The sequence below is a fragment of the Rissa tridactyla genome, chromosome 1, assembly GCF_028500815.1.
Source record: "Rissa tridactyla isolate bRisTri1 chromosome 1, bRisTri1.patW.cur.20221130, whole genome shotgun sequence".
In the NCBI taxonomy this organism is placed as follows: domain Eukaryota; kingdom Metazoa; phylum Chordata; class Aves; order Charadriiformes; family Laridae; genus Rissa; species Rissa tridactyla.
In genome coordinates this window covers 92764950-92778233 of record NC_071466.1, presented here as the reverse complement: position 1 = coordinate 92778233, position 13284 = coordinate 92764950, and the positions used below count along the sequence as shown (strand labels likewise).

The 13284-nt window shown below is 39.6% G+C and overlaps 1 protein-coding gene across 15 annotated transcripts in view; it reads left to right on the top strand.

Moving 5' to 3' along the window:
- The window catches only part of DMD (dystrophin), a 1301546-nt gene that overhangs the window by 1257649 nt on the left and 30613 nt on the right, over window positions 1-13284 (top strand). For 9 of the 15 annotated variants that reach the window (XM_054189211.1, XM_054189212.1, XM_054189202.1 and 6 more), the window contains 4 exons: window positions 3573-3709; window positions 4492-4530; window positions 9093-9158; window positions 10499-10564. In XM_054189211.1, coding sequence (XP_054045186.1) covers window positions 3573-3709; window positions 4492-4530; window positions 9093-9158; window positions 10499-10564 — 308 coding nt within the window. The remainder of the gene's footprint in view (window positions 1-3572; window positions 3710-4491; window positions 4531-9092; window positions 9159-10498; window positions 10565-13284) is intronic. The other 6 variants (XM_054189203.1, XM_054189216.1, XM_054189218.1 and 3 more) reach the window with 3 other exon arrangements.

The following is a 13284-nucleotide window of genomic DNA, read 5'->3' as shown; positions in this document are numbered from 1 at the left end:
TTCGTTTTGCAGTTTGCCACTCTTTGCCTCGCTAATGAGTGACACGGCCGATCCGTGAATGGTGCACAGAATGCACAAACCAACGTCTTGCTACTATTTTCTGAATCTGTTCCTAAGACGTGTTTTGAGGAGAGAGAAACGAAAAAGGATTGTGAGACACCCCCACCACCTGCAGCAACTCCTTGCAACACGGGGTCCAGCAGGTTTCTGTTCTCCCTAAAAATACAGATTACTAACAGGCGAACACGGCGGTGAAGAGAAAACTTGCAACCGTGTCCAGCCTGCTGGATGAGAATAAAGAGCCATTCAGGGCCAGTACATTTTTTTGTGAATCCTGAACTCCAGCAGCCCATGCTAATGTGCTGTGCCTGGCTGCACCAGCAGCCAGTTGAATTAGAAAAGGATTAACTCAGGGTAAAAAAAAAAAAAAAAAAAAAAAAAAAAAGTGAATGTGACGCACAGCGAGCCCTGATCTTTTTTGTGTTGCTGATATTGAAAAAATAAACCCAAATACTGTGTCACTGAACAAGACATCCACTGAAGATATCACGTCTAGTGTGTAATTGTTTTCTAAATGAATGAAAAGGGGTTTGCAGCTGCCAAGGCATTTTTGACTCTTCCTCCAGACAAATCTCTCACCTTAAAATGCATTTTGGCAGACAGAAGACATGTGGTGCCTTCTTTGATACATCTTTGCAATAGCTGGATGTGCACAGTGAAGTGTTTGGGTATTTTTATTCACCCTCCCTCTTACTTCCAGGACATTTTGGAGCACTGCAGCCTTTAATTCTGCTTAGGGGAGATTTGAGAACTCATGCTAAATATCTGAGGGATGTGATAACTTTTCCTCTCCTGCAAAAGTTTGAGGCAGAATAAGGGCAAGGCTGTTCCCTAATTTTTATTTGGACAGGAAAATCGCAACAATTATTCCTGAAAGCAACACAGCTCGATTTATTGTTCAAAGAGAGGGTAACTTTTAAAGAGGTTTCAAATAAAGCACAGAAGACAACTGCTAGACTGGGATTTAAATGTAGGTTCATTTTTCTGTTTGGGTTTAATGAACAGTGACACACCAGCATAAAATACACCTTGTTCGAAGGAAGCCTGTCAAAACCGAGGTACCTTTCTACAGCTAGTGCTTACAGTCAGGGCTGAGGTCTGGGGTGGGGGTTTGGCAAAGCACTTTCTTAAACCAAACCACGAAAAGTCAGATGATGGTAAAGTCCTCCTTATGTCATGAAAGAGTTTTGGTTTTGGAATAGTTTTGGAACATGCTCTGCCCGGTTGCCTGTGTATTGCTTTGATTTAAGAGAGCTGGGATGTTGAAACTCCGCTGTTTCTTCCTCGTAAACCAGTTCTGCTGAGAATTGTGTTTTGGATGATTTTGGTCTGAAAATCATGTGGAATAAAACATCTGTGGAATAAATCAGAAAGTATGTCTGAAAATAGCCTCAATCTATCAGCTTGTCCACATAATAATCACATTTTCTTTGCCTTTCTCGTGCTCCTTGAGCATTTTTGAAATGGAAATTGAATCATATGAGAGGTGCCTGGTGCTTCTGGTTGTCACCGGAAGACATATTTTCTTCATGGGATTCTTGTGCTACCAACTAGATCAGGATGTTCCTGTGCAAACGCACCATTTTACTCTTTGGTTCTCATGCAGAAGGTTCAGGGGAGCAAGGGGGAGGAACAGTCCCAGGAAGGTCAAAGCGAAGAATGTTTTATTGTTAATCATGCCTGAAAACACTTAATCCAAATTACAGTCAAAAGCAATGGGAAGTGCTCACGACATTGAAAATAGACAAAGCAGGAATAAATGGTTATGAATGACACAGGTGAACAAACTGAACAGAAAGCTGTGCTTAATCCGTTTATACCGAGACTAAATATGAAAACTTTTTCTCTGTTCCCAGTTCATATGCTCTGTGCGTCATCTCCTGATGCTGACCTGCTTCAGAGCTCTCCTGGCAGGCATTGCAGATGGCAGTCGGCAAAGGGAATTCCCTCCTGCTGGGGCGTGTGAGGCCACCTCAGTAAATCCCCTTTCCAGAGTCCTCTGGGTGGTCTGGCCATGCTTAATCCCTCCGTTCCCCAAACTGTCTTTACTTCTGATGTATTGAGGAAGTGATACTTAATATTATTAAGCATTTATCTCAGTTTCTTGAAAGTACAGATGCTGATGTACTGGCTTGTAGGTTCTGCCATGTCACTTCTCTGCCAGTCATTGCTCATGCCAAATTTTCCTACCCGGCAGGCTGACCGGAAAGACAGCCAAATTCTTTCTAGCTTTACGTGAAGCTTGTAGGCGTCAACAGTACAGGGATAACACTCGTCCGTTCTGTTAATATATTTCAGTCTTTCTGCACGTTATTTTTCAGGGCATCCTTAATTTTTCTACCCAGGCAATCGTTAAAAATACATACATCTGTGTTTCAGCAGCTCTGTGAAGGTTGGCCTGACTGATAGGTCCCGGCACCTCCTTCCTCTCTAAATAGAAGGCATGGAACTCATTAAAAAGTGTCGGGAAGATTAACTTTTCCCTCATTTCTTTCCTTCAAATTAGATACACTGAAGAAGCAATATCATTATGTGGGTCAGGAAGAACTTAATTTACTGTAGAAGAGCAGTATTTCAGGGTCGAGTGTCTCTGTGAGGTGCGGAGAAGGGAGTGCAGCCTGACTAAAGTAACTGAAGTCTTCCATTAAAATTCTTCAGAAAATTGCCTGACTCTTTATCAGGCTCGCAAGAAGTTTTGCATCTTCCCAGCAGACTTCCTTTGAACTCTTCCGGGCTCATTCTGGTTTTCAGGAAACTAATTCCACTTTGCCCTCCTCTGCTGGTCTCTACAGCAGCCAGGAAAGATGACCACAGGCAAGGGAGCAGAAAACTCTGTGCAAATTGTACTCTCCTCAGGGTATTGATCTTAAATGCCTGCTGGCTTCAGATTAAACAGGCGCGGGAAGAAATAACTGATCTAAGTGCTTTCAGCAGCTCTCACCTGCTTCTTGTTTCTCTTTGATCAAAACATTAATGGCAGAGGAGACTGAAAAAGGAACCTGAAAAGAAAACATACTGAGAGTACAGGTCTGACTTCCGTGGACTGACAAGTCCGTGAGATGTAGATGACGAGCGTGTGGTAAGAGTCAGGATCCATCCAGTGAAGCAGCTAGCTGAACACACGGACTGGCTGTGCATCCTCCGTTACAGCAACTTTAGTGCTGAACAAAAAGCAGACAGAGTCCCCCCAAGCCAGATGAGGAAATGACAAATTATTGTCTAATTATTTCGCGTCCTCTTGAGATCCCCCTGGGATAAGGCACGAGCCTGTCAGGGGTTTTTGGAGCTTCTCTTTTTCTTCCTTTATCCCCACTAGCAGTTTCGCTGTGTAGTAAGTACATTGTAAGGTAACGGTGATAAATACATAAAATTCATGGTTCCGGAGGTCAAGCCATTGGCAGCTGTGCTTGGTGTGGCCACAGCTCTTCCAGGTGACCCAGCAAAGGAAGAGGCAGCCGAGAAACTCTAATAACCTCATGAAAGATGATTTCATTGTGATTTGTGGCTTTCAGACAACTTCAGGAGAAGACGTCCGTGACTTTGCCAAGGTACTAAAAAACAAATTTCGAACAAAAAGATATTTTGCAAAGCACCCACGAATGGGCTACCTGCCTGTGCAAACTGTCTTGGAGGGAGACAACATGGAAACGTGAGTAACTCTAAAGTGTCTTAAGTAGCAATTAATTTGGTCAGCTCTTTGAGCTCCCCGGTTGGTGCCAACTCCCTTCACTTCCTAAATGCATAAAGCCTCTTTATTATTATTTTTTTTCATTTTTGTTAACCTCGGCTGGCAGGAAGACACAAGCTGGGGTTCCAATTGCCATTGCTTTTATGTTTCCACCTGTCCTTATACAGGAACTTCAACTTCACTTAGGAAAAGAAAAATACTTACTGTCCTACTGACAGCCTTACAAACCTCAAAGTTTGATATGGCAGTTTGGAGACTAGTGATCTCTTAATTAAATTTTTATTTTCTTCCAAATGGATATCTTTCTGTGTTTTTATTTTTTTAATTAAGCTACTGTGTTAGCAAGCTTCCCAGCTGATTTCTTCTTTTCTCACCCTATAAATTTAGTCGTATTAAATGACTTTGAAATCTTTATGGAAGAAAAAAAAAAATAGCAGTAATGATGCACATGGAGAAATCAATGAGTAACCCAGTTCCCTTTGGGTTTTTTTACAAGTTTAATCACTTATTTAATGGCAATTGCACGCAGCTTGTTCTCGCTCTCTCTCTTTCTCTTTTTTAATTTTAGATTTCAGTTTTTTTCTCACTTTTTGGTTGGTAGCTCTTCACAGTCATCTTGTTGGTCTGTTGGATTTCTGTTTTTCAGTTGTTGTGATTTTTTTTTTTTTTTAACCTTTCTGTAATTATTTTGCTGCTAAGTTTCTTCTGCCTCTCTCTTCACCTCCTCATTTTTTGTCTTGCAGTCCTGTTACTCTGATCAACTTCTGGCCAGTAGATTCTGCGTGAGTACTTTTGCTGAAGTGTGCTGCTGCTGCTACTGCTGCTGCGTTCCCTCACTTTTTTTTGTTTGTTTCTTTATTTAGTTTTACATAAGTTCATTTCCTTCTTTCTTTATGATTATTTTCTTTGGTACGCTCTCTGAAGGAAGGTTTTGATCCCAAATGGGATAAATCCAGGAATTCCCAGCAATCGTGGATTATGCACTGTATACTCTTTCTGGAGTATGTATTTTCATCGACTTAACAGGGATTTTGGTGCAGTCCTACTAATGCTTATGAGAATTTGTCGTTTAAAAGCCTGTGTTGCTGAATAAGTGTCGATCCCTCTGAATGTATACTAAATGCTTTTTGAAAGATATGAATTGAACTTGATGGATTTAATTCACTTTCAGGAATGGTGTTGTTTTGTAGATAGAGCTGGAAATTGGTTTTACACACAACTGTGCACACCCACACACTCACGTGCCCCAATTAGCCCAAAGCTCACTTTAAAATTTATGAAGGCAGGTTGAAATGGGGAAATGTTTACTGTACTTTTTTCATAATTTAAAAAAATAGGGTTTTTCAGCTATGAATTGGAATTTCATTCTTGCACCATTCCTGCACATGAATTGTCTTACTATTGTAGTGATACCCTCGGCATAAACTAAAGATATATATATATATACTTATCGCTGTGGCATTTGCTACTACTAGTGTTACATGGATGATTTTACAATAATGTTAAATAAGGATTATTTTTAATTCACATATTGATAACTATTGAGAACTAATAAATAGAATTTTATATATTTCTATATGGTGAAATGTATACGGCTTGCACCTTCATTGAATTTTTGGTAGAATAAACAATAGTGAAATGTCTACATTTGAATATTGATTTATATATTTCATTTGAAGCACAACGAACTGGGAAGTCAAATGAAGTGCTCTTCCTCTAGGAAATTTACTTTAAGCAACCAAGAAATGCATATAGTACTGCAAACCTCATATGGTTGGGGATTCACCCACAGAAAATGTTGAAAGGCTGGAGCCAGACTGAAGTAGAGGGGCTTTGAACTTTAGGACGCATTTTCGTTTCTAAATGCATCTGGGGATGATTGCAGCATGCTATATACTCAACCGTGGATCTGGATTTCTTACCCTTTAGAACAATTGAAAAGCTGAAAGTAACATTTAAAGAAAGCTTGGATAATACAGAATGCCATTGCTTTGTCTGACATAACATGAAATTAAGCTGCCATAACGTGCTTAAGTCTAATGCATTTACAGCAATAACATCATGGTATGCTTACACCGATAGCTTCACACCAAAGGTTTAGTGTCATCTACTACAGGGAGCTTAACTTGCATGTAGTACCTAAGAAAGCTTGAGAAATACTGAGAAGCAGGATTTGTATGGAGAGGTTGCACCTTTTATCAGCCCAACTCAGGTATCTTCCTGAGCACAATCCTTTTGTCTAGACTGACAAGAAAGCAGAAAATTAAGAAATTAATAGTGGCTGGAAAGACTTGCTCTTCATTTTGTTCTACTAACTTTGTTCCTTTCCTTAGTGCTAGACCACCAGGGCTACAACACAAGTTACTGAGCTAGCCAGGTTTAGAGCTGTTTCTTATTTACAGGGCTAATCCAAACTTTGGCAGTCAAACCTCTTTTTCTTGTTAGCATAAAACTTTTCCATGTTTTTTTAAGATCTTGCCTTTTTCTGGTACTTTCATGCCAGTTTGCTGGTAATCTTCAAAGTACTCCAGAAGAGCCTAACTCAGCAGCATTCAGCAATGCTGGTGCTATCCTGATGTCAACATGTGGTATAATATCTGGAACTGTTTATAAATACATGCATACATATTTTTTGTTAGAAGTTAGTGGTTCTTCCTGCATATTGTCAAGTATTTTGCACAGATACTCTGCTTGCGAGGCATTAAAGGGGCATCTCACACTTTTGGGGATAATTTATGTCTTATTGCTTGGACTGTGGGCTATCAGTGGCACAAATACAATTCTACACTTTCAAGAAGCATCAACTGAAATGCTGAACAACAAGAAAAGTGCTCTCATCCTGCCAGCTGAGTCTCTGGGGGTGCAGGGAATTGCAGGAGCTGGTATCTGCCATTCGATCGTCACTTGACTTGACTGGAATTCCCCAGACTGTTCCTGCAGACCCCAGCTTGAGCACTGCAGCTGTGGAGCCCTTGTAAATGGGATGGTTATCTTGACTAAGTATTGGCTATGTCTCTCAGTCTTCTTGCTGAGTGTTCTAACCGGTTAGGTGGACTGAGTACATGGGCTCAGAAAGGAAGGACAGAGAGCTCTAGCACGGATGGTCATACATAAGAGTATGTCTACACAACAGCCTGCAGTGCAGCACAAGTCGTTCTCTAGCTGGCTCAGATACTGGCAAAAGTGTACCTCTGAGCAGCTGAATTCAACGTGGGACTGGGCTTTCATAAAACTGTTTGAGGTAGATCTCCATTGTAGCATGTTCTGAAGTGGAGACAAACCTGGAGATGTAGCCTCATCCCTGCCTGCAGTTGACAGAATGACAGAAGCATCTCCAAGTTACACAGCACTGTGTTGTCTTCAAAAAAAAAATATATATTAAATATACCTCGTTCGCCTTCTGAAGGTGAAGCTTAGTTTCAAGGCAGTAAGTATGTGATCATGGAGTCAGGCTCATCTTTTGCCTTGCACTACTGCCAAAAGGGGCATCACTTCTCTTCATTGCCCAGTTGGTCCCAACCAGGGGCTGTCCTTTCCTTTTTAGTGCTACAAATACATGTGCAGTGCCAGGGTAAGAGGGACTAGGAGAATGATCCAGCTCAGAACTAAAGCTACTTTTAACACAGATTTCCTAGTTTGCACACAGTATTAGCAACAACATTTGTACGTGCGTTGAAACTAAGATCTCTTTTTTCATTGATAGTAGCAGCTTAGACCAGCTTAACATCTACTGTATGCCAAATAAAAAAATAGAAATAGCATCAGTTTATCAGAAAACCATTGTTACCTTGCTCTGTAGTCCTCTGCTTGAGATAAGTTACATCCTTTTCCCTGTCCCTTCCCTTCAGTGTAGATGTTCTTACACAAAGTAGGTTATCAAGTTGCAGAGAAGCAATTGCCCATCCACATGAATCGCTGCTGTACCGAGGAATTCTGTAAACTGAGTACTTATCCTCTGGTGTGCTGTGGTAATGTTTGAACATGTGATGGGTAAAAGTACAGTCGGAGGCCAAAGCTCATTTCAGAAAAAATGAGATTTGTGATACTTGGCCTGTGATGTCTTAAAGAGAAAAACTTTGCTGTTCTGTGAGAAGAGACATTAATGACCATGCATTTTGCGTATCCAGCATAAAGCTCTCTGAATTCAGAAGGATCCTAATTTTCTAGAGCCATTTGCAGGCTGATTAGAAAACTGGAATTGACCAATGATGTAGTAGATTTACTGCAGGATTATCAAACTCCTAACATGGGAGCATTATGAGCCACAAGATTATTACAGTTTTGGTTTATAACCGGTAAATATAAAATTCACCTGCTCTTGCAATGCAGTATGATCCCGGTTGGGCAGACCCAGCCTGAACCACAGTATCCAACAATTTTAAATGGGAGAAAGTCCTTCCTCAGTCAGGATTTCCAGAAGGAAAGTCGGCAGAGATGGAATAAAGAAAAGTTGAAATTTAGCTAAAATACGAGATTGATGTACAGTTTGGGAAGCTGCATCAGATTTTGTTATTCCAGCACCTCCTGATACCTGCAGATTGGCAAAATCCCACACAGCAGCAAAAGGTGCTCTCTGAACTGCACAGGGAACATAATTCAATGGTGATGTTTTCCAGAGTTGAGGCTGTAAGAAACAATGCTCTCATTCATGAGAGGAGTCCCATGAATTGTTTTTGTCAACAAAAAAAGTGAAGAGGACCTCATACCATCTGATTTGTCAGGCAGAGAACCCAAAATAGTTGTCAGTGTCCTCCTGTATAACACACTGATCCACGGTTCAGATTATAACTCTGGAAAGATGCTAGGCAAAAGCATCAGTGTCTGCAGTGTGTTATTAAAGACTCGTTTCAGACATTTTATGTTTCTTGTATTTATTTCTAGTGACTCGTGGAGTAGTCCTTAAAGGCTCTTTTAAGTGGGATGTGCTGGAAGCAGGCACTGGAGCAGGGCGGGAGGCAGAGGAGAGGTTCCCAGCAGGGCTTTCGCAGCCGGCGCAGGGCTGTGTGTGAAATAGAATTACCAATGAAGGAGGCAGGCATGAAGGGAAAACCAGGGCGAAAGCTCATCCGTAAATCCTTTGGAAAAGGATTCTTTGGGGATTGGTGTGCAGAAGAGTTGTTGCAACAGACGGATTGCCAAATGGTCAAAATCCCCAGTGTGGTACCACAAAACATGGGGCCGACGGCTTGAGGAGACGCACACAGCGCCTGGAGTTATAACTTGCTGTTTTTCAAACGTAGCATAAGCATAAGGCGTGGAGATGTGAGGGTACAGGCATAGCTAAGTGTCTTTTTACTTTTAAAGGGGTATTGTTTGTGATTAATCAGTGTTTTCTGCCTTATAGGCCTGCCTCGTCCCCTCAGCTTTCACATGATGATACTCATTCACGCATTGAACATTATGCTAGCAGGTATGACACCAGCTGGACATTAGGCAGATCTTTCTCTGAACAGTCATTTAAAAAAAAATAAAAATCCCAAAGGCTAGTTGCTACCTGAGCGCTTCTTAAAAAAACTGTAGGGTTTGGGGTTTTGCTTTCCAGGTTCTGGGATGCAGAGCATTGCCCGTGGTTGCTGCTAACCAGGCTGTCAACTAACTAACTTGCATGCCAGAGCGTCTGTGTGGTCAGGAGTGGCCTTTAGGTCCTGTGGGGTCTTCGTTAAGCTGTGCACTCAGGTTGCTGAGTATTTAATAGGGCCTTTAGCAATAGAAGAAGGGGTAATGTTTTTAAACTAAAAGAGGGTAGATTTAGACTAGATATGAGGAAGAAATCTTTTACGATGAGGGTGGTGAAACACTGGCACAGGTTTCCCAGAAAGGTGGTAGGTGTCCCATCCCTGGAAATATTCGAGGTTAGATTGGATGGGGCTCTGAGCAACCTGGTCTAGTTGAAGCTGTCCCTGCTCATTGCAGGGAGATTGGATTAGATGACCTTTAAAGGTCTCTTCCAACCCAAACTATTCTATGATTCTACATAGAGTTTTGTTTTTAATACAGACCCTGGCGTAATCGTACAAATCAAAAGAGCAGACACCTCCAAACTCTACATGAATCTCAAGTGCCATTTCAATGTTAAGTAATTCACCTTGTGGAATGCTACAAACAGGATTTGTCCTTGATTTGGAGGATTAAAATAGTGATATATTGCTCCTTTAGTTCACTTGTCTGCTTTCGTACTGCTCTTAAGATTCAAAAAGTGGATTAATTGCACAAATATGAAAATGTTTTTCCACCAGGCAAGCAAATTTGCAAGGCTTGAGGGAATGAAAAATAGTTATTCCAACCTCCTCTTTCTCCCCCTCAAAATCACTTGATCGGGAGAGATATTTCTGAATTATGCAGGACATTTAGGAGGGGCTGAGTGTTGAAAACCATTGAGAAATGACTGAGTGTTACAGTTCTGATGATGACATTGCCAGGTACAAAGCAATTTTGGTAATCCCCTGGCTTCTTAAGGCCTTTCTTTGATTGTGGAATTAATTAGTCATGAGGAGTGGAATATAACCTCAGAGAAAGGATTGAAAACTTAGAAGTGAACTAAGAACTTTAGCCAGGTCATTGTAACAAATAAACAATCCTTTGCAGTAGCTTATTGCAAAACTTTCTGGTAATCAACAGTGAGTGTAAATTAATTTGAATTTCAAATTCATCAAAAACATCACGCTCTTTAATTCTTTCAGGAATGTTAGAGCAAATAAAGTTTCTGGAAAACATAATTGATTTTAATGAGTCTTGTTTATTTTTCCATAGGCTAGCAGAAATGGAGAACACCAATGGTTCTTACCTAAATGACAGTATTTCACCTAATGAGAGCATGTAAGTAAGCTGTTTTAATATTTTTGACATGTGCTTTTTTGTGAAGGTTAATAACTTGCAATGAAATTCTGTAGCGCTGAATTTGCGTGGCCATGTACCACATCTGGTTCAATTTAATGATAAACTTGTGTTCTTTCAATTTCTATCATAGCATCTAGATTTATGGCTTACAGCTTAATACCAAATTTATGCAACAGATGATTGATACCTTCAAAATGAAAAGTACTAATTTTGTCTAAAAAGTCACTGATGTATTCAGCAAATAGTTCCCATGTTACTTGGGAAAAACGCTCATCATCTGATGTGTTTTAAGGACAAAGCTAAAAAGATAACCCTTCTATCTGAACAGCAAGCTTAATCACAGTTAAATTTCTGTAAGCTAGAAAATGTTGTTGTGGGCAAAGTGTCATTCAAAAGGTTAGTGGGGCTGAACAGAAATCTTTGGTCTACAAATGCCTGAAATACATTGCAAGCCAGGAGGGACTCGTCCTCACTGTGAAATATTAGAAGCAGTGAACTTTAAGTTGGACAGATCAGTGACAAGCACCCATTGTACTGCTTTAAATGTGAAGTCATAAATAAAAGTTTTAATTTTAAAAAAGTAGTTCAATCTAATGTCACACCAAGACCTTTTTGTGGTTTTCTGACACGATAATATATTTCTCCTTTGTCGTGATTTTCTTGATCTTGTTCATTCTCTGAATGAAAGGACGTAGAACTAGAAAACTACCTGTGCGTAATGTTTCTGAAAACAGGACAGAAGCACGTAAGTCATTGCTGTGCTTGCAAATGTAGGCTTAGTTAATTAACTGTAGGAGCAGCCACAGTATGGATTCTGAATCAACCCAATATGAAAAAACTCAAATCCCAACTTTTCTAAAAGCATTTTTTTCTATTCTGCATAATCTCATCCTTGGCATCGTTTAAGGGGTGTATTTCTTAGAAAATCCAGACAGAATATTCCTTCTATCAAATTTGTAGAGTTCCTTTAAAGCACAGTACCCTGGCCAGTTTTCCTTCACTTACTTAAATTGAGATTCCAAATCATTAGTATTTTATAAGGTTGGTTGTGAGCCTGTGAGGTGTTCTTGGATAATAAAACTGTTTCTTTGTTGCAAAATAGTTTCTCGTTTGACTTGGGAGGATTGTTACCTACCAACTCGGAAAGAAAATCCCCTGTACAACCAAGTACATTGTTTTAACGTATCGGTTCAAAAAGGAGAAAGTTAAAATGACACCTCAAAACTAATACATACACAATGGCAATATAGTTTAATGCAGCTAATGAAAACTTTGTTTCCAAATTTTACGTCAATTTTGTATTGTTATGGATAGCAGTAATGCTATTACATACCGAATTTCCTGTTGTCTCCACTGTAATATTTCAGTGTCTTTAGTCACAGAATCATACATAAGCAGTGTCTTTTTTGTTATGCTTTGGTCTTACTGTTCAGTTCATTCTTTGTTTAAATAAAAGTTGGATTAATATGATACAGTTAGTAAGTTAACCACTGACTATCCAGTTTGTACCATTAAAATGAGAATAAATCTGTACATTCTGAATTTTGGAAGAAATACGATCCAGGTACAAATTGCAGCAAGATCAAAGCTCACCATGAATTTGCAACTGTAATTCTTTCAGTCTTGTCGTTCAGGGTATGCTTAAGTATTATTTGTTGACATTCTTACAGGTTTTGGATTATCAGGCTTATAATTGCAGCTAGAGCAATGGATGGAGACGGGGAAGTAGGGAAATAAAGAGATAATGTGTATATATACCACACAACGTTTTGATATGCAGTGTCATTGCAATTATGTATACGAAGTAAGTGTAGGCTGAAAATCACAGAGAAAGGGTGTGTCTTGCAAAGTGGCCTTATATTGCAATACTTATGTCGCTTTTTCACTGTTAATTCACTTAAGATGCATGAAGATATTTATAAATGCAAAGGACCTGTTTGAAGGGAGTCACAGTTGAAGTGTTTCATTAAAAGTATAAATTTAGGAACTGGCAAGCCTTTAAAATTTTGTTTAGAAAAAAGAAAGGATGTCTGTTGTGAAAAATTAATATTTCCCTTTTATGAGCTAATGTTAATGTGCTCTACATTGCTTTAGCAGTCCTGTAGTCTATAAAACGGCATCATTAACATTTTCAGGAACAAAATGAAAACAAGGAAAATTCAGATTTTTGAACAATAACAGCTATTAAAAATGCCTGTTAAATTCTGGATTACAAACATAACAGAAAAAAACTAGACTGAATTATTTTGTTGTAAGTAAGTACTACCAGAAAAACAAGATTTTCAACATCAGCGTCATTTTTTTCTGTCCTTGACTTGTGGTGTCAAGAGGAACCTTCCATGGTTTCTCACGGTTCCTGCTGGTGTTCGCTGCATAGCTCAGGGCCTCGGTGCATCTCCTTAGCGCCTGAAACACGCGTCTAATTCTAGAGGTGGCCGAGGTCTTCAGAACTGGGTTTGCTTTTCTCTTCTAGAGATGCTTCTGTTTCAGATGCCAGGCAGCTTCGGGGGCCATAGAAAAAAAGAAAGAGATCATATGTATAAAATAGAATATATTTCTATTCTGACAGGGTACATCACTTGTAATTTCAAAAAAAAGCACTCAGTGAAAAATAGCGTAATTTCGTTAGATTAAGTAAATATTTTTTTATTTCACCTCATTTACAATTAGATAGAGAAAACTAGATAAATAGAGGACAC